Source organism: Thalassophryne amazonica, chromosome 3 (genome assembly GCF_902500255.1).
Source record: "Thalassophryne amazonica chromosome 3, fThaAma1.1, whole genome shotgun sequence".
Classification (NCBI taxonomy): domain Eukaryota; kingdom Metazoa; phylum Chordata; class Actinopteri; order Batrachoidiformes; family Batrachoididae; genus Thalassophryne; species Thalassophryne amazonica.
The window spans coordinates 60661399-60686758 of NC_047105.1; the positions used below are offsets into that span (position 1 = coordinate 60661399).

Below are 25360 nucleotides of genomic sequence, written 5' to 3' on the forward strand. Positions count from 1 at the left end.
TCTTGCGTTTTGAAGCATTATGTTTGGGCTAATTCTCACTTCTTGTTTGGTGGTGTCTGTCACATGCACTCAGGTCTTTAAAGGAGTGATATGACGCATGCTCCAAAGCCGGATTCAGATTTCATGTCAGTGTTCTCTTAAAGAGCAAGTCTATGCTCACATCTTTCAAAAAACAGAACTTAATATATTAAGACAAATTATTATTGAAAATTAATTTAAACTAGTGTGGCTTTATATATGGCATCCAATTTAAATTACACTACAGTTTTTTAAGACGTCAGGATGCATAGAGATTAACTTGGTTTTCAGGAGATCATTAATTTGCATGTTACGTATTTCTATTTGTATTGATAATGACTTGATCGATGTGGTTTGAGCTATAAACAGCATTTCATGTTTCATTACCTTTTTGTTTGTGTATGGAATAAGAAAAATAATATAAATATAACTTCTGTTCAATATTATCATAATGAAACAATTAATATTTGTCCCTAAATCTGTTTAACCTGGCCAACAATCACTTCATTTGTGTTTTCTGCATAAATAAACGTTATCCATTCTTCTGCTCAAACAGCAAGCCAGTAAATCCATGTGGGAAAGGAGCATAGCGGGGGGGCATGGCTCCCCACAACAGCCCTAGATTAAAGGTCCATTTTTGAAGACATTTTTTCATATTGTTACTACTACTCATACTACTTATAAAAATGGTTATCCATTCGGCTGCTCCCGTTTTTTGTTTTCGGGGTCGCCACAGCGAATACAACCAGATCCGCATTGATACTTGGCACAGGTTTTACGCCAGATGCCCTTCCTGATGCAACTCCAGTGTTAACACACACAGCTGCTGGTGTTCCAAAGAGGTCTCCCATCCAAGTACTAACCAGGTCCCGCACTGGTTAGCTTCTGAGATGTGACAGGATCAGGCTGACACAGAGCAGATCGGCTGCATACTATATATAAAAATATAATAATAATAATAATTTCAACAACTAAAATGTTTACAAAGAATGTAAATGTTACAAAGAGTTTAATAGTTACATTTAGAAACAATGTAGGTTAGAAATTGTAAGTTTTACTGTTACAGTGCTGTCAACAGTTAAATATGAGGTAAAGAAAGATGTCCTTATGTTACTTTTTATAAAAGAGGACTGTGTTGATCCGGGACATCGTCTGACTACCAGACGAAATTGCAGAAGAAGTGACATCAGCACTTTTGCGGAACATTCCACTGTTACAGGAGATTTTGTAATGAAAGACGTGCGGAGGAATTCGCGCATCGGGACGGAGCCGCAATGGCGCACAACAAAAAGCACGTCCGTGTTGGAAACCATTCGGAAGATTCAGACAGCTTTCTGTGGCTTTTCAGTCGAGTGAGTATCCGAGAAATTGTGTAACAGCTGGGCATGTCACAACTTGTCCTGTGAGACTTCCAATACGGACGTGCTTTTTGTTGTGCGCCATTGCGGCTCCGTCCCTACGCGCGAATTCCTCCGCACATCTTTCATTACAAAATCTCCTGTAACAGTGGAATGTGCCGCAAAAGTGCTGATGTCCACCTCTTCTGCAGTTTCTCTGGTAGTCACACGATGTCCCGGATCAACACAGCGTTCACTTTGGAAATGATCTGGTCGTTTCAGCCTGTCGATGGCCGCTCGAAGCGCGGCGCACCCTCCGCCGCTGTGGGCCGTCTTTAATCCGGTTGTAATGCTCCTTAATCTGTGTGACGCCCAGAGTATCCTCACCGAAAGCCGTCTGAATCTTCCAAATGGTTTCCACCTGGCTGTCTCTCAGTTTCTGGAAAAATTTGATTCAACGCTGCTCCAATTGCTCAGCCATTTCCCCGGCAATGAAAATCCGACGAGGGGGGTGGACCAGTGCTCACTCAAAACCTGCCCACAGGTGAATGACGCAACCGACAGGTGTGAAAAAACTCACGCATGCGCACAAAGGTTCAAGCTTGGCTGATGCAAGCGCACGATTCAAATCCATATAGTTTTTAAAAAAAATAAAAAGGTTGGATAGTTTTCTAACAGACCTCGTATTTATCTTAACTGTTAACAGTGTTACAAGCAGAACATCTCATTATGGACTCACACACACACACACACATCTTCAGCCGCTTATCCAAGATCGGGTCGCGGGGGGCTGCAGCCTATCCCAGCAGTTATAGGGTGTGAGGCGAGGTACACCCTGGACAGGAGGCCAGTCAGATGGTTTGCCAGAATTTGTTCGAGGCTGACCAATAGTCCTCCTCCGTGGCTTCCCCAAACTCTTCCCAGACCCGAGTCTTTGTCTCTGTGACCACACAGGCTGCAGCACACTTGGCCAGCCAGTACCTGTCAGCTGCCTCTGGAGTCCCACCTGCCAACAAAGACAATTAGGACTCCTTCTTCAGCTTAACGGAATCCCTTACTTCTGGCGTCCACCACCGGGTTTGGGGATTGCTGCTGCAACAGGCACCAGAGACCCTGCGACCACAGCTACGAGCAGCCGCTTCAACAATGGAGGTGGAGAACATGGTCCACTCGGACTCCGTGTCTCCAACCTCCCCCGGGATCTGGGAGAAGCTCTCCCATAGGTGGGAGTTGATGACCTTGCTCACAGAGGGTTCTGCCATTCGTTCCCAGCAGACCCTCACGATACGTTTGGGCCTGCCAGGTCTGACCAGCTTCCTCCCCTCCCAGCGGATCCAACTCACCACCAGGTGGTGATCGGTCAACAGCTCAGCTCCTCTCTTAATAATCAGGACATTATAGAACAAACAGGAAGCGATTGCAGCTCACAGTGATTCCATTTGAAAATAACAGAGAAGCAACCTGAGCTTCTTCTAGCATTTTTACACAAAACAAACACAATAACAACGTCTATAAACCCAGAGAATATATTCATGAGACTTTTAGGCACAATATATCCTCCTGTCCTGTGCACCAACGGCATTTCCTATACGTATATTTGTTTTGTGAATTGTTTCTGTGAATTGTTCTGTAATTTATGTCTGTAGCATGGCCCAAGCAGAGGGTCATCCCCTTGAGTCTGGTCTGCTTGAGATTTCTTCCGACTTGTCCGAAATTTGTTTGGTTAAAATTTTAACCATAAGTTAAAACTGTATACCTCTGGATGACTTGGGTGATATCCTCGGCTAGTTAGTACATTGTCAAGAGAAATGGGGGGGGTTTTTTGGCTCTCATTTTGGGGTTTTTTCTGTGACCAGTTGCCTGATTGCAGAGGATAGAGTGGTTTCTCCTGAAACCAGCTCTCCTTTGTCTGTAGAGGATAGAACTCTATGTCTACTACAAAACATTTAACAGGTAGGCTTTAAAATCTTTGATATCAGACTTTAAAAATGTTTGTTAACTGTTAAAGCTTTATTCACTAAGCTTGCAATAATATGTTAGCGGCCTAAAAAATATCGGGCCAAAATTTATCGGAAGATAATTGCTCCGATGACGGTTTTCAAAGTTATCTGAAAAGCTAATCCGATAATGAAAACATTAGCTTCGATAATTAGTGGTTAGCAGATTAAGGGAACTGTGCCCACTACTGTTAATCACTGTGTCAAAATTTCCTCTGGATTTTTTTTTTCTGCCAAATGTATTTGATCCATTATGAAAATGTTACCTGCTTGCGCAATGTAAAAACTATTAAAATATGATGAGACACAAAGGATTGAAAGCAACAAAGTGTCAAATCACAGCCTTTTGCTGTGTCTGAGGATTTAACAAGTGTGCGTCAGGCTGCGGCTCCGAGTCTGAGCACGGTGTGAGAAAAATAAACGGTCAGACTTTTAATGTCTCTGGTCCCACATGCGAGGGGTTTAATACATTGCGATTGGATGGGACACTTTATCGGATGTGAGCTAAAATCTGCTGTACAAAATCAGTTATATACGATGTTTATTACATGGAAAACTATACAAAAACTTTGGGACTTTTTTTGTCAGGTGACTGCGAATATCTGGTTTATATGACGACGGGTGAGTTTTACTGTACATGGGACTGAACAATAAATTTACCTCTCAAACCTTTGATGATGAAGTCGCTTCCATCCCACACGACTGACTTTTCCCAAATTTTTCTTCTGTTCGTATCTGAAGGGAATCTGTACATCTTGAAGCCCTTGTTGTGTCTATTTGTGCATCCAAATGCACAACAACCTGTCATTTTCATCAAATAAATAAATAGCTGGATTTACATGCAGACACATTAGCAGCGAACGCTATTTTGAACCCAAGATGGCACCATGAGTCACATGACCGATTTTTTTTTTTTTTTTTTGGACTCGTCATGTCACCACTCTATCAAGCCACTCTACTTCAACCAAACCCCCCCCACCACCACCACCACCACCAAAGAACTTTGCAGTTCTGCTGAGAGTCTGCAGATGAAAAAGGCTTCAATGAACTTAATAACACGCCACATTTTAATGTCAATAACAAAAACGGCGTTGTAGCGAATTAAACAGTAATTAGTTAGATTACCATAACAGTATCATTCCCATCAGTGTTGGTTTCTGTTGGGTTTGCACCCCGTTTTTAAAGAAATGAGAGGCAAAAACACTGAAAAGAAACCAGTCAGAGAGAGACAAATATATATATTTTTTGCTCTGCGCAGAGGAGAACAATGAAGCAGCTTGTAAGTGCTCAGCTACAAAGCTCTCCTAAAATCTCCTCCTCTGGCCCAGCCTTTTATTTAGTTCAACATGAGAAAAAACAAACAAGGACAGTCGGGAGAGGTTACACGAGTCATGTCTGCAAGAGGGTGACAGCAAAGCAAGGTAACGGCTGAAACCTTCCATTCCTGCAACATGAGCCTTGTGGCTCGTCAAGGCAGGATAAGGCAAAATGAAAAATAGTTTGCTCAATCATGAAGAATGCAGACAACAAGTCTTTCTTTCTAAAACCTCCTCTTCGCACAAAGAGGAAAAATAATAAGCATAAACTATAAGAAAATAAATAATAATAATATAAGCATAAACTAAAGAAAATAATAATAATATAAGCATAAACTAAAGAAAATAAATGATAATAAGAGCATGAACTATATAAAATCCTTGACATAATCCTCCCTGTTTATCGTTTATTTACATAAGGTTGTCATGTCCAAAACACACTTCAATAGAAAATTTGTCCACTTTAACCACTTGTCTTATTACATTTTCAGCTAAAGCTTCATAGGCTAAGAGTGTGTTAACTCATCACGTCAACAGTTCAAGCTTGAACTGGAGTTGTGAGCTTTTCAATATCATCATAATTCTCAACACAGTCATTATAGTTTTCTCCACTAAGGTCTGACTGTTTCAATGCTTGATATTTTGGCATAATTTGTTGGAAAGCCAGATTACACTGTACAAATGTATTTGACACCATTTTGCCAACCATTGTTTTGATACAAGGGATCACACAACACATGCAAAGTCCAATCAGAATTAGGACTATAATAACTGGTGTCACCATTTTCAATAGTAACTGCCACCATGGTCCTGAAGTCAACCAGGACCAGGGATTCCACCGGTTCACGGCTAGGGTGTCTTTATGCATTGCATCATGAAGTTTATTCAGCTCTTCCAATGCATCCTGCACATCCACTGAATGAATGGAGTCTGGGATGAAAGTACAGCATGTTGTGTTCAGCAGAACACAAACTCCTCCCTGTGAACCAGTAAGCAAGTCTAAAACCATGCGATTTTGCATCACCATGGTACGTAAAGCATCTATTTCAGTGTTTTGAGCTGCTACTATTTTCTCAGTTACATTCATGAACAGCCCAATCGATAATTCAGAGTTTCAATCATTAATGAATTTTTTACCACTCCTATCCAGGGGAACAATGAATGTGCTATTTTATCTCCTACAGACCACAATTTTTGGTCCTTTGGTACATCCGAGCCCCACATGTGATCATGTGGTAACACATCTGGGTATATCGATCTCCTCCGTCTGGTGCTGCCATTCTTCTCTGTGGAGGTCCTTGGCACTACCACATATGTATGGTCAGTCACCTGGGTAGGTGCACACACACCACCCCAATTTGGTGGGAGACTCATGTACAGCCTGGAACCACAAAGCCAATAGATGTCATCGTACACCGGAGTACCATTTACCGGTGGTAGCAAAAACTTACTAACATAAGCACATGATTCATCCGTTCCCCATGGACAGGAGCCTGTATAATTACATCCCCGTCCAATGTGATGAAGATAAGTACCATCCACATAATGTTTTGGTTAGGCTTAAATTATTTGATAAAACATACGTTTGGGTACACAGACGTTTCTTAATTTTACCTAGTTTTATTCCCTGTCCCGTAAAAGCAAATCGGGAATGGCCGTTGTGATGACAATTTAACGTGATGATATTTTTACATTTCCCTTCAGTCTAGTCAATGGAGCAGCACTTGGGCACGCTTGCACGTCTTCTGTTGAAATCCCTATCATATAAGTGGTTGCACTGAGGCAAGTGGTGTTACGTCTTGTCAGATTTGCTGAGAACTGTTGCCCCCGAAATACAGTTTGATTATGCATCCGTATGATAGGACATTCTGTCACCCTAGCAGGGTACGGTTTAGCCGTCAGAGCTGGGTGTGTTGAGGGTATAGGCATTTGCGAACAAACATAACAATTAGTAACGTAATTCCATAGCCAATAAATGAACATATCTGTACCACAAATTAGTATGGTATATATGAGGGTGTCCATCTGTCTCATTCACATTATGAATAAACCTCTTCTGATGTTGCTTCCGTTGTTCTCTGGCTCGGTCCACAGTGAGCTGCAATTCTTGGGTCAACCACCAGGCCAGGAATCCGAGGAGCATGAAACACACCAAGATCACAACGCAACCGGCTGCCCTACCAACAGTCCGGCAGCGGCGGCGCTGAGCACGCCGCTCCGGGGTCTGCTGTAGTTCAGTCATGATTGCTAGGATACAGTGTTGTTAACCAACCTCACCTAATAGTGCAAGGATCTCCCTGCTTCACTGGCGTTGAGACAATCTATTGCTAATTAAATAGCCTCCCTTTGTAGCCAGACTTCCCCTTACACTGTGGAGGCAGCCAACACACGCTGTATCTTACAGTAACTTAGATGTATCCACGTTGATCTCTCTGCTATCTTTACTGCAGTTGGTGTTGTTAACAGCACTTGGTATGGACCTTCCCAACGAGGACTGGACCAGTTCTTCCTCTTAATCACTCTGATGAATACCCAGTCTCCTGGCTGGACTACTGGAAGGCCGTCCTGTGGGAGATCAAAATTATTCGGCAGTAAATGTGTTTGAGTTATCTCTTTCTGTGTTAATGTCTTTTTCATAAAATCTGCTAATGTTTGTTCCTCATCTGCTATTTTAGTATCCATGTCAAAAATTGGTAGACGATATGGTCGTCCATAAAGTATCTCGAATGGTGTTAAACCTGATGGTGTTGGTGTTATTCTCATATACAATTTTACTAGGTCCAAACATTCAATCCAGGTTCATTTTGTCTCTTCCATACATTTCCTTAGTCTTGTTTTTATTGTGCCATTTGTCCTTTCCACTAATCCTGCACTTTGTGGGTGGTAAGCACAATGATGTTTTAACTTAATTTTCATGTGTTCTGCTACTCTTTGTACAACTTCATTTACAAAATGTGTTCCATTATCACTGTACAATGTCTCTGGTATTCCATAATACGGAATAATTGTCTTACACAATGCTTTTGCTACTGTTAAAGCATCTGCTTTTTGTGATGGAACAATTTCTACCCATTTTGAAAAGGCATCAATTAATACTAGACAGTATTGATAAGGTCCACATCGATTTAGTTCAATAAAGTCTATATGAACAATTTGAAAAGGATACTGTGGTTTTGGGAATTGCCCTCTCCGGGGTCTTATATTTCCCTGTGGGTTGTGTTTCAATCAGGTAACACAGGCTTTACAAAAATTTTTTGAGTATAAATTAAATCCATAGGTAGTAAAGTATTGGTCTACCATATATACCATCCCCCCTGTCGACACATGCGTTAACCCATGCGTCGCAATTGCGGCTGCTTTGAATAAGCTTTTGGGTAGGATGGGTTTGTTATGTACACAATAAAGTCCTTTGGGGTTTGGGGTTGCCCCATTTTTCAACCACAAATGTCGTTCCTGCGCTGGTGCCTGTTTTTGCATATCCAATAAAAGGTCAATCTATTAATGGTTCATTGTCTATCTGAACTGTGTAAATAGAAGAAGTACCATATCGACCAGCTGCTGCTTCTTTCGCTATTTTGTCTGCCAGGCAGTTTCCTCTGGAGACAAAATCTGTACCTCTGGTGTGGGCTGCGCATTTACATAATGCCAGGTGTGATGGTAATGTCACTGCTTCTAGCAAATTTGTGAGTAAGCCTGCATGTGTCACTGGTTTCCCTGTAGAGCAGGGGTAGGCAACCTGTTCCAGAAAGAGCCATGAGGGTGCAGGTTTTCTTTGCAGCCACTGACTCCACCAGGTGATTTCACTGATTAACTGATTCCATCTGCTCAAAGTGATATTAATCAGTAAAATCACCTGGTGGAGTCAGTGGCTGCAAAGAAAACCTGCACCCTCATGGCTCTTTCTGGAACAGGTTGCCTACCCCTGCTGTAGAGGTTATCATACCTCTTTGTTGCCATTGTTTTGCAAAGAACCAAATTGTTGAAAATGCATATTGACTATCTGTATAGACTGTCAGTTTCTGTCCTTTAGCCAAGATACAAGCTCTGGTTAATGCAATGAGTTCTGCAGCTTGGGCTGATTTAAAATGATCGATCTGTTTTGCTTCAATAACAGCATTTGGTAATTGAACAACAGCATAGCCTGTTAATGTCTGTCCTTTCTGATCTTTGAAACATGAGTCATCCACAAAGTAATGTAGTCCATCTGTAAATGGTTCGTCTGTTAAGTCTGGTCGAGGTAATTGTTGTTTCTGTGTGTCTGCCAAACAATCATGCGGTTCACCGTCTGTCTCAGTAGGTAGGAGCGTGGCAGGATTCAAGGTGTTGCATCTTTCAATGGTAATCTGTGGCTGAGACAATAGCATTGCGGTATATGCTATCTGTCTAGCAGGCGATAAGAATGTATCCAACTGGTTTATTTTTATTACCATGTTGTTGTAGCAAGACTGCACACATGAATCCCTGTTTTGTGTCCACCATGAGAGTGAATGGCTTGGCATAATTGGGCAGAGATAATACTGTGGAACTCACAAATTCTTGTTTAAGAGCTGTAAACTGTTCTTCAGCTTCTTTATTCCACTGTATTTTGTCAGTCATAGCCATTGGTATAGAATGTATTAAATCCTGCAATTTCTGCACCTTCTCTGCATAACATGGAATCCAGGCTCTGCAATAATTACAGATACCTAAGAAAGTCATCATTTCCTTTTTTGTTGACGGTTTAGGTGTTTTGAGAATAGCGTGCTTTCGATCGTCTTGTATTTGTTTCCCCTCAGCTGATAGGGCATGGCCTAAATAAGTCACTTGTGGTTGCACAAACTGCAACTTTTGCTTTTTAATTTTACTTCCTGTTTCTGCCAAATGTTGCAAAAGCATCATAGTACATTTTGTACAGCTGTCTTTTGTCTTTCCTGCCACCAAAATATCATCTACATACACCAAGATTTGTGAATCTTCTGGTGGAGTAAATGAAGATAAGCAACAATTTATTGCTTGTGTAAAAATGGTCGGACTGTCAGCAAAACCTTGAGGGAGTCTTGTATATGTATATCTTTTCCCTTTGAATGTAAAAGCAAACCAAAATTGAGAGTCTGGATGAACATGTACTGAGAAAAATGCATTACTGATGTCTATGACAGAGAAGTACATGTTTCCAGGACTTAATCTATCATCCGAGTCAGTGGTCACATTGTGCTTTCTGATCCATGCACTAATTTCTGGCTTCAAACCATTCAGGAGGGCTTGTTTCAGCTGATTTTGATATGCTCCTGCTTGATCATCACTATGCGGTATACCGCTGTTTGCACGGAAAACTGTCCCTAAACGCTGATTATAATCATCCACATCCTCATCTGCCTTTTGTTTACACGCATTTATTTTACCATAGTCCGCTTTCTGTTTAAACTTGTTTTTAACTCTGGTCATTAGATCGGTTATTTGAGCCTGTAACGCCGCTGCCGGATCTTCCTCATTCCCATGTGGTAGGACCGTGCCGTCTGCAGCACGTCCTGTAAATGTCCCTCTCACGTGGACCCAGTTTCGTCCCAGAGCCAATTGTATGGCCTGTCCTACTTCACAGCCATTCAACCTATACGCTTTTATAATGTCCTCCATTCCTTTTACCCACTCTTCCACATCAGGTTGTGGGTCTGGCAGGCCAGACACGGCCTTTGCTGCCTCTTCTGGTGTCCATGGATGGAAGACATGAAGGAATGGCGGCTGTCCTTGAGCTATATTTGGGTTTGGGACCTGGATCATTGGAGCAATAAAACTGTGATCTGGGGATATATTGAAACCGTATTTTAGAGGTGGCCTAATCATAGCCCTGTCTCTCAAAATGTATTTTTCGGGCATTAAATAATTTGTTGCCGCAGGCGGGGTCAATACAGTTGAAAATTCCACCCTCTGATTATCCAAAAATGGATTTGGATACAGTGAGCTTATTGGGTCATATGACGGACCTTCAGAACTCCTCTGGGGATAATTAGGGTCAAAAATCGGGTCCTTTACCAGTGGTGGAGCCACTGTTGGTGCCGCTTGTCTTACTGCAGCCTGATTTTGTGGCTGCAGGGATGGATTTACTTCACGGCCTCTCATGGCCGTCTCATTATCTTCAGGTTTTACAAACATTACTTTCCCCTCTGACTTTCCTTTCTCGTCTTTTTTTCCTCTTTATGGCCTCTACTCTCATCTGTGCTTCACTGAGCCATACTTTTGCACACTCTATTTCTCCTTCTTTTCTTACTTTTCTGTTACCCTTTTTATTTGCTGCTGCTGCTGTACGTTTTAACACCAAACCTTCACAATCTGGCACAACCAATTTACCTGAAAAGCCATATTTCTTTTTCCATTTAGTTATGTACTTCAGATTTTCCGGATTGCGTTTGTGCATGTATTTTTCGTCGCCCTGAAATAGGGGCTTATTTTCTGTGCATGTGTTTCCCATGTTGTTCACCTATTCCCCTTCACTCTGCAAAGTTCAGGTCAAGCTTCTACCCCATGGGGTGGACCTTCCTTGGAATCCCCCTCTTTGCAGACTCGTCGGGAATATGTGAGTGTGGTGCGTATGGACTTAAAATGACCTACTTTGCAGACAACGGCTCCACTTTTATCCCCTGATAAAATGGGATATCAAGCTGTCCGTGCTTCAGTCACTCACAGTCTCATTCTTTTATTATTACTAAGGAATACTCAGTCAAACAATACCACACAGTCCGACACTGTCACATACACACACACTCCCACAACCGCTCCAACTCTCACACATATACAAAATAAATTACAGATTTCATCAATGATTGCAATTACAGACAAGCCCTCATCTAAAAAAATAATAATAATAATAATAATAAATCATTTTATATCAAGACATAAATAACAACAAAATCCTTACAACAAAAACAGAATTTTCTCTCATTCATACCACAAACACACTTAGTTTCACTTTTGAAATAATCAGTTAATTTGCGTCTCTCTAACTGCTTCTCCTGAAATTTATTCTTACTCCCCCTGTATTTCTCAGCCGGATGGGGACTCGAACCCCTCTGCCACCTGTGCCGGCAGGACCGGAGACTCTAACTCCCTCCCCCGCACTTTATTCCGGATGGGGACTCGAACCCCTCCTCAACATATTTTCCTCACAGGCAGGCAGTAATTACTTACGTTAATTTGTTGCGCCCCTCATTTGGATCGGAGGCGTCGTCAATCTACTGCAGCAAGCGGAGGTGGACGTCTATAGTCACCGGCCCGACGGAGAATTCACTCCTCAGGACTTCGATCCCTCTAGTGGAATTGGCTGTGCACAGTCTGTGGCGTGTCTTCCTCCGTTCGCTCGAGAAGATCTGTCGACACCCCACGTTGGGCGCCAAGAAAAAACTGTTGGGTTTGCACCCCGTTTTTAAAGAAATGAGAGGCAGAAACACTGAAAAGAAACCAGTCAGAGAGAGACAAATATATATATTTTTTGCTCTGCGCAGAGGAGAACAATGAAGCAGCTTGTAAGTGCTCAGCTACAAAGCTCTCCTAAAATCTCCTCCTCTGGCCCAGCCTTTTATTTAGTTCAACATGAGAAAAAACAAACAAGGACAGTCGGGAGAGGTTACATGAGTCATGTCTGCAAGAGGGTGATAGCAAAGCGAGGTAATGGCTGAAACCTTCCATTCCTGCAACATGAGCCTTGTGGCTCGTCAAAGCAGGATAAGGCAAAATGAAAAATAGTTTGCTCAATCATGAAGAATGCAGACAACAAGTCTTTCTTTCTAAAACCTCCTCTTCTCACAAAGAGGAAAAATAATAAGCATAAACTATAAGAAAATAAATAATAATAATATAAGCATAAACTAAAGAAAATAAATGATAATAAGAGCATGAACTATATAAAATCCTTGATAGTTTCTCACGGCAATGTTGCAGTTGGGCTAAACAAGTTTTCATGACATACTTATGACCTGACGTTATCATTGTAAGGCTGCGTCTCTCCTGGTGTGCACTCTGTGTGTGTGGAGCATCTTGACATTGATGTCATTGTAAATTGCTTTAGATAAAAGTAGTCTGCCAGGCCTCTGTCTTGACAACAGGTGTAGAATCAGTAGAGCAAAGTATCACAAATGCTTTTGGGGTATCCCAAATGTCTATTTCTGTTATGGGAGATTAGGCCAAAAAAGTGCAATTTTCCTTGTGTTGTATAAAAGCATTTATTTCAGGTCAACACCACTATCTAGACTCATGGCCGAACATTAACAAGCAAACATGGAAAACCTCTCAAACTCACAGGAGGAAGAACGAATCAAATGGGACATCTGAACAATATAATGAGTACTTAATGTAAAATAAATAAATAAATAAGCAATTCAAGAGAGAAAACATGCATTACAGTGACAGTGTGTGAGCCTTTTTGGTTTACAGCAGCAATAACTAAATGGGGCATAGGAAGTGCAGTGTTTACCCAGAGTGATGGCAAACGTTAACATGCAAAAGGGAAAGTTTCTTTGAACTCTTAATGAGTTTATAGGGCAACATTCCTAAAATGGGGAAAACGGGAAACAAAAGCTCACCTATGTTATTCGTATTTGCATAAAATCACTGTGACCTCATTCCCTGAATCAAACTTTCTAATATACTCTCCACAGCACAAGGCTACAACTCTTGATGGATGCTGGAAATGTGCGAGTTATGGTTATGGTTAAGAGTCAGGCTTTCATCATCATCATCATCTTCCTCTGGCTGCTCTGACACCAGCTGCTGGTAGCGAGCTTGGCGCTGGTAGTCTGGATCAATGTTGATCCATTTATTGGCAATCCACTTGTTGCCATGGGTGACCACACAGCCTCCATGTATTGCATATTCATCCTGCTCCCCCATCCAGCCTGTTAAGAACAAAAACAAATAAACAAACATAAAAAAAAACCTCATTTATATATACTGGAATGCTTTTATTGTAATTTTGTCCATGTGGAGACAGTGGAAGTTTATTTTCATTGACTACTACATCATATTGGTGTTAGTACATATGAGCATGTGCTCATAGTGCAAAGACTTAATCTTTGAGGGCAATTTTATCCAGATCAGACAAATGGTGCCAAAATTGCAGTACTTTTGTGTGTGGTTTGGCGTGTTTAAGCGGCCAGAGGTCATTTTTATTGGCAAGTCAGCAGGTTAAACAAGTATTTTAAAAAAAATTCAAGTGTTGCAAATCTCTTGGAATCTAGTTCCAACAATCACTAAAAAATATACAACCCCAATTCCAACGAAGTTGGGACGTTGTGTAAAATATAAAGAAAAACAGAATATAATGATTTTCAAATCCTCTTCAACCTATGTTCAATTGAGTACACCACAAAGACAAGATATTTAATGTTCAAACTGATAGACTTTATTGTTTTTGTGCAAATATTTGCTCATTTTGAAATAGATACCTGCAACACGGTTCAAAAAAGCTGGGACGGGGCAACAAAAGACTGGGAAAGTTGATGAATGCTCAGAGAACACCTGTTTGGAACATTCCACAGGTGAACAGGTTAATTGGAAACAGGCTTGGCCGTTCAGAAACAAAGATGGGGCAAGGATCACCACTTTGTGTGTAAGTAATTTAGGGATTCCATCATCTACAGTCAATAATATAATCAGAAGATTCAGAGAATCTGGAGAACTTTCTACACGTAAGCGGCAACTCTAAAGGTCACCTGTGACCTTTGATCTCTTAGGCAGCAATCCATTAAAAACCAACATCATTGTGTAAAGGAGCTTACCGTGTGGGCTCAGGAACACTTCAGAAAACCATTGTCAGTTGACACAGTTCGTCACTACATCTACAAGTGCAAGTTAAAACTCTACCATGCAAAGCGAAAGCCATACATGAACAACATCCAAAAACGAAGCCGCCTTCTCTGGGCCCGAGCTCATTTGAAATGGACAGATGCAAAGTGGAAAAGTGTGCTGTGGTCTGATGAGTCCACATTTCAAATTGTTTTTGGAAATCATGGACGTCGTGTCCTCTGGACAAAAGAGGAAAAAGACCATCCAGGTTGTTACCAGGACAAACTTCAAAAGCCAGCATCTGTGATGGTATGGGGGTGTGTTAGTGCCCATGGGATGGGCAACTTACACATCTGTGATGGCACCATCAATGCTGAAAGGTACATCCAGGTTTTGGAGCAACACATGCTGCCATCCAAGCAACGTATTTTTCAGGGACGTCCCTGCTTATTTCAGCAAGACAATGCCAAGCCACATTCTGCACGTGTTACAACAGCGTGGCTTCGAAGTAAAAGAGTGTGGGTACTAGACTGGCCTGCCTGCAGTCCAGACCTGTCGCCCACTGAAAATGTGTGGCACATTATGAAGCGCAAAATACGACAACGGAGACCCCAGACTCTTGAACGACTGAATTCGTACATCAATCAATCAATCAATCAATCAACTTTTTTCTTATATAGCGCCAAATCACAACAAACAGTTGCCCCAAGGCGATCAAGCAAGAATGGGAAAGAAATCCACCTACAAAGCTTCAACAATTAGTGTCCTCAGTTCCCAAATGCTTATTGAGTGTTGTTAGAAGGAAAAGTGATGTAACATATTGGTAAACTGTCCCAGCTTTTTTGAAACGTGTTGCAGGCATCCATTTAAAAATAAGCAAATATTTGCACAAAAACAATAAAGTTTATCAGTCTGAACATGAAATATCCTGTCTTTGTAGTGTATTCCATTGAATATAGTGTGACCGGAGGACCTTTGTGGCCGGGACGGTGGTGGGATCGAACCCTGGACTGCTCGAACTAAAGACCAGAACTCTACCAGGTCAGCCAACGGGGAATTCCCTGTTAGCCAAGCCAGCGGGAACATCATTTCAATCCGGACTTCACCCTGCTACAATAGGTTGAAGAGGATTTGCAAATCATTGTATTCTGTTTTTACCTACATTTTACACAACGTCCCAACTTCATTGGAATTAATTTAATTAATTTAATTTAATTAGCTTATAATGCGCCAAATCACAGCAAAAGCCATCTCAAGGCACCTTACATAAAACAAGTCAACATAAAATGTAATAAATAATTAAAAATGAATAAAAAAAAAATCAAATACATAAATAAAAACAGAAGTAAAAGAATAAAACAAAAATAAAAACTATTCATAAGAAAGAGATTAAAAATAGGTTTTGAGTCTTGACTTAAAAATGTCCACGGACTCAGACTGCCTCATGGTCGTAGGAAGACTGTTCCACAGGGTGGGTGCACGATACGAAAAGGCTCTTTGACCTGCTGACTTCTTCTTCACCCTGGGAAAACAGAGAAGTCCCGCATCCTGCGACCGCAAAGCCCAGGCCAGCACGTACAGTTCCACCAGTCCATGAACAACCTTATAAGTCTATCCGGTTGTTAAGCGCTGACGTAAGGCATCACGTGACAAGTCTGTTTCCGGGTCCAAAGACCTCCAAGTTTACAATTAAAGTTACGTCTGTATGATCCTTTTAAGGATTTACAGTTTAAGTTTAGTTTGTGTTTACATTGTGCGCAAACCTCCGTCCCTCCTCCGCCTTCACCTCCGTAAAACGCATTTGTTTGGCTCTATGGTCAGAACACTTAATAAAAATTTGTTTATCTTTTACTTTACATATTTTATTATGCACAGGTAAAATATATATGTCTGTTTGTTAATAAAAAAATTATTTATTACAATAAACAGGACGTTAAAGTGCAAACTTCACTTTCTCCCCAAACGACATGAACAGGAAGCGATCGCAGCTCGCAGCAACGCCCATTGAAAAAAACGGAGAAACAACCTGAGCGTCTGACATTTTTACATAAAACAAACGCAGTAACAATGTCTAAAAACCCAGTTAATATATCCAGGAGAGTTTTAGGCACAGTATACAAAAAGTTTTATGTTGCGATGTTAATGCTGTTGTCCATGTGCAATGGTGTAAGTGCAGCCTGATCAGATCGTCTCAGTGCATTTCTCAATGTTAATGACAGCGCGCCTTTTTTGTTTGGAGCCGGAAGTTGAAAATCACATGATGCGTTACGTCACACTTAACCGGATAGCAAAACCTTAAAACCTGCTCTCACAGAGACAGGGAGCCAGTGCAAAGATGCCAAAATGGGTGTGATATGTTCAGACCTTCTGCTACGTGTCAGAAGTCTGGCGGCAGCGTTCTGAACCAGCTGAAGACCCCTAATGCTGGACTGTGGTAACCCTGAAAATAGAACATTACAATAATCTAGTCTAGAAGCAACAAAAGCATGAATCAGGGTCTCAGCATCAGCCATGGACAGGATGGGGCGGATCCTCGCTATATTTCTCAGATGGAAAAAAGCAGTCCTAGTAACATCCCTGATGTGGAGGTCAAAAGACAACGTGGGATCAAAAATTACCCCAAGGCTCCTCATTTTGTCCGTATGATGTATGACACACGAACGCAATTGGGGTTGTAGCATTGCATGACATGGCACATCTGCTTAGAGCAGGCTATTTTCAAAACTGAGTGACTGTGCACAAAGGAGACCCGTGAGGGAAGCCATCATCACATCTATGACAATATGGAAGGGGTTACAACATTTAGTGGCTGTGAATGATCATGTCAGGTCTGGGAGCAAGAGCTGGTACCGTGCATGGTCACACCCACTCCACTACACCACAGAACCTCTTTGGGTCCTGGATGGTAATCAACCCAGCAACCAACCAGTCCATCTCCACCATTTGAAATGAAAGTAACAATCTATCTGCTGCAGTCAGGTAAAAAAAAGGTATTTCCTCATTGCCTTTTCCAGTTGCTGAAGTCCTCAACACTGAAGCACCTGTGTGTTGGATCATGCTCAGAGAATCACATCATATGGCCAAAATATCATAGCCAACATTCCCTTACAGTGCAAGTACTATGCCTCGTCTGAGTCTTGACACAAAGTAATTACAGCGGTACCCAAGAATCCCCTGAAGACACCAAGTACCAAACACATACAGGTATCAGCTTCGGTCACTGGTTAGTGTCCAAGTCTCACAAACATACTGTATGACATAAAGCATCAGGACAATAAAGACATGGATGTTCGTGCTGCTGTTATCTGTATCACCAAACACCTTGTTCCAGCGACCTCATGACTACCTAAGCTCTTTCCAAAGGTCTTCTATCTTCTATCTCAAAAGTGGGGTACGCAGACACGTAAATGTCACTGCTGTGATAATTGAATGTCTTTACAAGTTTAATACTGTCACCCCATACAGATACACATCTAATGGCCACATCCAGGAAGTAACTGAAAGCCTGTACCTTAATCTTGATCGAGGACAATCACAAAACCAAACACTCCAGTTCCTCATTTCTCAAGTGCTGCTATCAGGGCATTTATTGATTCCGCAAAATTCACAGCAGCATCAGTGAAGTCAGTGTCACTTGCCATGGACCAGGCTGTGGACTCCACACAGTGAAAGACAGAGATCAGTGATGTTTCTTGCAGGTCTGGTTCACAGACTTGTTAGTACACTGAGGATTAGTCCATAACAACAGAATCCAACTCCAGCAAGAGTTACTCAGAAAGGAGTCCAGACAGCAGTTCAGTAAGTTGATAACTGGCAGTGGTCATTCAAAGGGCATAACAGGTGGATTATCAGAGTTGAAGGCAAAAGGTCAATAGCAAAATTGCAGTTCAAAATTAGCAACAGCATCCTTTAGATGTGAGGCAAATCTCAGAAGTCAAAGTACACAGCAGAAGTAAAAGAAAAAAATATTTTAAGTGTAACACTAGCAATACTCACTAGCAACTCTGGGAACATGAGAAGAGCGTGAGAAAGCAGGATGGAACGATGACTATCTGGCAAGGCATACGTGAAAAGAGACACCTTATAAAGATGCTCATCTGTTAACGTGCCATTGAGGACACATGACAAAAAGGCACGGTGGAACAAGAGAAACACAAGTAAAAACAAGAGTGCTCTGACAGCACAATACCCCCCCCCCCCCCCCCCGCTGGCAAATATTGCTGGGTACAAGAGCTTGCTACATTCTAATAACATTTTAAAGTACAGTTGTGCTCAAAAGTTTACATACCCTGGCAGAATTTTGGCTTTTTTGACCATTTTTCAGAGAATATGAATGACAACACAAAAACTTTTTTTTACTCATGGTTAGTGGTTGGGTGAAGCCATTTATTGTCAAACAACTGTATTTCCTCTTTTTAAATCAAAATGACAAGAGAACTACCCAAATGAACCTGATCCAAAGTTTACATACCCCTGTTCTTAATACTGTGCATTGCCCCCTTTAACATCAATGACAGCTTGGAGTCTTTTGTGGTAGTTTGTGGACGAAATACAAACAGTATGGCACTCTATGGTAAATCTGCATAGAGTAGACAGTTCTCAAAAACTGAGTGACTATGCAAGAAGTAGAAGAGTGAGGAAAGACACCCAGACAAGCCAGGAGAAGTTATAGGCTTATGTGGCTGTGATTGGAGAAATTATGCACAGTGCAAGCTTTGCATTTTGTATCACCAGTTATCCATCTTCATGATAAAGTGGTATAGAGGAGGATTTTCTTAAAAAGAAGACCTGAAAGTTTAGTTACAAATTTCCAGAAGGTACATCTGAGATGCAAGCCTGGATTTGATCTGTTTTGGTGAAAGAAAATCCTTCTCTGCTCTACTCCACTATGAAGCTAAGAGTAGTGATACAAAATGCAAAATGTATCTAGTGATACTGATATTGTTACTCGTAATGCGGATAAGGGGGTGCTGTGGTTATTCAGAGTAAAGTCTGTTATAGAAATGAGATTCTTCGGCAACTGAGTGATAATTCTTTTTATGCTCCTCTCTCATATGATCCCACTGTTAGATTTCAAGATGAAATGTATTCTTTTCTCAAAAAATCAGTGGATGAGAAACTTATCACACTAGATGAATTTAATTTTCTTTTTCAAAGATATCCAGTGCATCCTATTTTTTACACTCTTCCTAAGATACACAAGAGTTTGGTTGAACCTGGATGTCCCATTGTTGCAGCAATGACTCTCTTACAGAGCCTATTTCTATTTATATTGATCAGCATATTAAACAACTGGTTTTTCAGCTACCGTCATTTATTAAAGACACTACTGATTTTCTTAATACATTAGAGGCGATATAGAGTGTTACAAAAGAGGACCTTGTCTGCACAATGGACGTAGCCAGTCTGTATACAAATGTACCACATGTTGAAGGGCTACTAGCATTGAAGTTTTTCCTTGATACAAGAGATAATCCTGTCCCTCCCATGAACGTCCTTTTGGACATGTCTGAACTTATTTTGAATAGAAATTATTTCAAATTTGAGGATTCCTATTTTTTACAATGTCAAGGTGTTAGTATGGGCAGTGTATGTAGTCCAAATTATGCCAATTTATTTATGGGCAAGTTTGAAGAAGATTTTGTATACAATAATAATCCATTTTTACCATTTTTAAAGTGTTGGTTTCGCTACATAGATGATATCTTTTTCATTTTTTCTGGATCTGTGGCTCAGCTTGAGGATTTTAAGGTTTATATTGATTTTAGGATGCCTACTATTAAGTTTACGCTAGAATTTAGCTCTGATTCTGTTTCTTTTCTTGATGTGAATGTGTGTAAGGATGACTATTTTAGTACCAGTCTGTATAAGAAAAAGACTGACTCTAATAGTTATCTGCATTTCACTAGTTATCATCCATCTGGTCTTAAAAAGAGTCTGCCTTTCAGTCAATTTTTGAGAGTAAGGAGAATTTGTAGTACTGAGGAGAGTTTTGATGTACAGGCAGAGGAACTCTATAATAGATTTCTAGTAAAAGGATATGACAAAAAGACACTGGTGGACTGCTGGCACAGGGTCAAACAAATTGACAGACGGTCGCTTTTAACTCCTAAACCTCGTCCGTCCAATACTTCATGGTTGGTGTGTACCACTACTTTCTCGGATATCACACTAGATCTTAAAAACAGTGTTAAGAAATATTGGTACATTTTGTCAAGTGATCCACAAGTTGGGCATTTGTTTCAAGAGTTGCCTATATTTGCCCATAAGAGAGCCCCTAACCTGAGAGACAAGCTTGTTAAGACAGACACATATATGCACCCGGAACATTTTTTGTCTTCACTGCCTAATGGGAATTATCCTTGCCGGGGTTGTGTTCAGTGTAACGCTAATGGTTAAAGGGGGCTGCTTTACACATCCACATTCGGGCTGTAAATATTTGGTGAAGAGCAGGATTTCCTGCAAAACTAAGTTTGTTGTTTACTTGCTAAAATGCCCTTGTGGCCTGTGTTATGTGGGCAAGACTAAGAGAGAACTAAAGACTCGCATCTCGGAACATAAAAGTAACATTAGGAACAGAGTTGAAAAGTCTTCGGTGGCGAGACATTTTTTGAGTGCTGGCCACGATGTATGTTCTCTCAGATTTCAAGGTATAGAAATGGTTGAACCCCCTAGACGGGGAGGTAACAGGGAGAAGCTTCTATTACAGTGGGAACTATTTTGGATACATACACTGCAAACAGAATTTCTGAGGGGAATGAATGAGGAATTACTGTTGGGCTGCTTTCTTTAAATTTGTATGTGTCATAGGTTTTCTATTTGTGCCTACTTTTTTTGGGCCTTGTACTTATATTTTTTTCAGGTGTGTTTTTTATCCTTTACTATGCCTATTTGGTTTTGTAAAGGCTTGATGTGTGTTTTTTTATATTTGTATTGTTTCTATTTATGAGCTTCATTGTTATTGATATATGTTTTTGTATTTTTTTATGAATGTCTTTTTATATACTGTTTTTTGTAAGTGTGTAGCCCTAAGGACAGTAGTTTCAGTTTAAGCCTTTGTTCACTGGTGCCCATGTGTGGTATATACAAGCCACAGCTGTTGATGTAGACCTTTATATATTGGTAGGTCTCATTTTGGTACTCTTACGTGTTGATGATGTGGTTTTTTTTTTTTGTAGTATAAAAAATTTTTTTTGCAGTGTAGATTTTTTTGTAGTGTATTTTCTCTACAGTCGGCTTTTTCTTATTTTTCTTTTTATTTCCTTCTTCTTATTATTATCATTATTATCTGCTTTTGAATGTTTTGGTTTATTATTAGTAATGTCTGCATTTGCATGTCTTGTGGAGTTCTACAACCCCTGGCAAAAATTATGGAATCACCGGCCTCGGAGGATGTTCATTCAGTTGTTTAATTTTTTTTACAAAAAAAGCAGATCACAGACATGACACAAAACTAAAGTCATTTCAAATGGCAGCTTTCTGGCTTTAAGAAACACTATAAGAAATCAAGAAAAAAAAATTGTGGTAGTCAGTAACGGTTACTTTTTTAGACCAAGCAGAGGGAAAAAAATATGGACTCACTCAATTCTGAGGAATAAATTATGGAATCACCCTGTAAATTTTCATCCCCAAAACTAACACCTGCATCAAAATCAGATCTGCTTGTTAGTCTGCATCTAAAAAGGCGTGATCACACCTTGGAGAGCTGTTGCACCAAGTGGACTGACATGAATCATGGCTCCAACACGAGAGATGTCAATTGAAACAAAGGAGGGGATTATCAAACTCTTAAAAGAGGGTAAATCATCACGCAATGTTGCAAAAGATATTGGTTGTTCACAGTCAGCTGTGTCTAAACTCTGGACCAAATACAACATGGGAAGGTTGTTAAAGGCAAACATACTGGTAGACCAAGGAAGACATCAAAGCGTCAAGACAGAAAACTTAAAGCAATATGTATCAAAAATCGAAAATGCACAACAAAACAAATGAGGAACGAATGGGAGGAAACTGGAGTCAACGTCTGTGACCGAACTGTAAGAAACCGCCTAAAGGAAATGGGATTTACATACAGAAAAGCTAAACGAAAGCCATCATTAACACCTAAACAGAAAAAACAAGGTTACAATGGGCTAAGGAAAAGCAATCGTGGACTGTGGATGACTGGATGAAAGTCATATTCAGTGATGAATCTCGAATCTGCATTGGGCAAGGTGATGATGCTGGAACTTTTGTTTGGTGCCGTTCCAATGAGATTTATAAAGATGACTGCCTGAAGAGAACATGTAAATTTCCACAGTCATTGATGATATGGGGCTGCATGTCAGGTAAAGGCACTGGGGAGATGGCTGTCATTACATCATCAATAAATGCACAAGTTTACGTTGATATTTTGGACACTTTTCTTATCCCATCAATTGAAAGGATGTTTGGGGATGATGAAATCATTTTTCAAGATGATAATGCATCTTGCCATAGAGCAAAAACTGTGAAAGCATTCTTTGCAAAAAGACACATAGGGTCAATGTCATGGCCTGCAAATAGTCCGGATCGCAATCCAATTGAAAATCTTTGGTGGAAGTTGAAGAAAATCAGAGAAATCAGAGAAAGTTGGAGCCAGAATGATGAAGAGTACTGTTTGTCACTCATTAAGTCCATGCCTCAGAGACTGCACGCTGTTATAAAAGCCAGAGGTGGTGCAACAAAATACTAGTGATGTGTTGGATCGTTCTTTTGTTGTTCATGATTCCATAATTTTTTCCTCAGAATTGAGTGATTCCATATTTTTTTCCCTCTGCTTGGTCTAAAAAAGTAACCGTTACTGACTGCCACAATTTTTTTTTCCTGATTTCTTATAGTGTTTCTTAAAGCCAGAAAGTTGCCATTTGAAATGAGTTTAGTTTTGTGTCATGTCTGTGATCTGCTTTTTTTCTACAAAATTAAACAACTGAATGAACATCCTCCGAGGCCGGTGATTCCATACTTTTTGCCAGGGGTTGTACACCTGTTTTTGATTGGTGTTACCATAAAAGACGTCATTTCCTGAACGGCCTTACACACTGATGAAGACCTAGTCGAAACGCGTCTGTGCTCTTGATCCTGTCACCTTGCCGTGAGTCATTAAAACCTTTATTAAGAAGGACACTTGAGTGTTGCTGGCTATATTTTTACATTGACTTAGTTTTTGAGCCGTGCACCTCCACTCCTGGTCCCTGTGAGTGCTCGTTTTTTTCTCTGCTTCACCCAACCACTAACCATGAGTGAAAAAAGAGTTTTTGTGTTGTCATTCATATTCTCTGAAAAATGGCCAAAAAAGCAAAAATTCTGCCAGGGTATGTAAACTTCTGAGCACAAATGTATGTGACAGCTGACTTCAGAATGAAGACACCAGCTCATGAAAGTGGTAGTGTCTAGTTCTGTTAACCATCACTCTGGTAAAATTGGCCTAAGTCAAATGATATGATAATATGCAAATTACCAACCTATAACAAGGAGTTGATTTGAGAATGCTTATACCCTTCTTTGGGATGGACAAATGGACAGACAGAAGGAAGGAAATCGCCACGGCATAATCCCCCTTCAGGCCTTCGGCCAGCAGGGGGTAAAAAGCAAAAGAGTCAAGTGCCCATCAAACCCAAAGTAAACTGGTGAAAAAAACTGTACATTGCTCCAAGTGCTGAGGGAAACTAAACACAGAGAACCCGCACAAGTGCTCTGCAGAACAACCTTTACAGAAAGCATAGGTTCACTGCGAGGGAGGAAAAGAACACACAGAGAAAACTGAACGAAAAATAGTCTAAAAAAAAAAAAAAAAACAACATCATGTGTGTGCCCGTGACTATGACAATCAGTAAACCTTGCCTCTCACACACACAATGGGATGCTTATAAAAATTATAAATTAAGACAAAGCTTTAATTTTTCTGCTCTGGCTTATCGAAATGTCTATTGTCTTCTTTAAAAAAAAAACATGATTTTTAATGGCAGACTATTTTAATATTATGTTCTCAGAAATTTTTAAAGAAAATTACAAAATGCTGCATTGAATTTCATTAGTAATTGATTAATATACATTTAAAACAAGGGTGAGGTCTAGTATAGTGTGTGGTATATTATTCTGTAAACTCTACCTCTTCCATCAGAAAGGTAGTTGTACCAGAAAACAGCTGTTCCTTTGGTCGGCTTTACCCTGAGGTTACTCTTGTCACAGTTCCTTCTGGTGTCTAACAGATCCACGTCATTCTGTATGAGAGACTAAACACACAACTACAATGAGTTATGCAGTGACATCAATTTCAGGCCCTTTTACTGACCAACACAGCTTTTACATAATACTTTCAGGGATTAAAGTTCTCTGTCGCTACAGTTTTGTCTGCCAAAAGCCAGTGTTCGTTCGGTTTGAGCTGCGCACTCTCAGTACGGCATGTATACACTAAACACTGAATAATTCACAGTAATAAAATGTGCAAATGAAATGTGCAATAGGAAGAAAGATGATGCTAACAGGACCACATCATCTGCTAAAAGCAGTGGTGAGATCCTGAGCCCACCAAACTGAAGACCCTCCTCCCTGACTACACCTTGATATCTTGTTCATGAATATCACAAACAGGATTGGTGACAAGGAGCTGCCCTGGCGGAGGCCAACCTTCACCGGAAATGAATCTGAGTTACTTCCGAGGACCCAAACCCATACACAGCTCTTGCTTTGTGAGTACAGAGATTGGATGGCCCTGAGAATCTTATTACAACCCCAATTCCAATGAAGTTGGAACGTTGTATAAAATCTAAATAAAAACAGAATACAATGATTTGCAAATCCTCTTCAACCTATATTCAATTGAATACACCACAAAGACAAGATATTTAATGTTCGAACTGATAGGCTTTTTTGTTTTTGTGCAAATATTTGCTTATTTTGAAATGGATGCCTGCAACAC

The 25360-nt window shown here is 40.5% G+C and overlaps 1 protein-coding gene across 1 annotated transcript in view; it reads right to left on the reverse strand.

Moving 5' to 3' along the window:
* Window positions 1-12846: 12846 nt before the first annotated feature.
* The window catches only part of p4htm (prolyl 4-hydroxylase, transmembrane (endoplasmic reticulum)), a 39750-nt gene continuing 27236 nt past the window's right edge, over window positions 12847-25360 (reverse strand). Inside the window, exons 8-9 of the mRNA XM_034166454.1 lie at window positions 24551-24674; window positions 12847-13532 (exon numbers count right to left, since the gene is read on the reverse strand). Coding sequence (XP_034022345.1) covers window positions 13303-13532; window positions 24551-24674 — 354 coding nt within the window. The 3' untranslated portion in view covers window positions 12847-13302. The remainder of the gene's footprint in view (window positions 13533-24550; window positions 24675-25360) is intronic.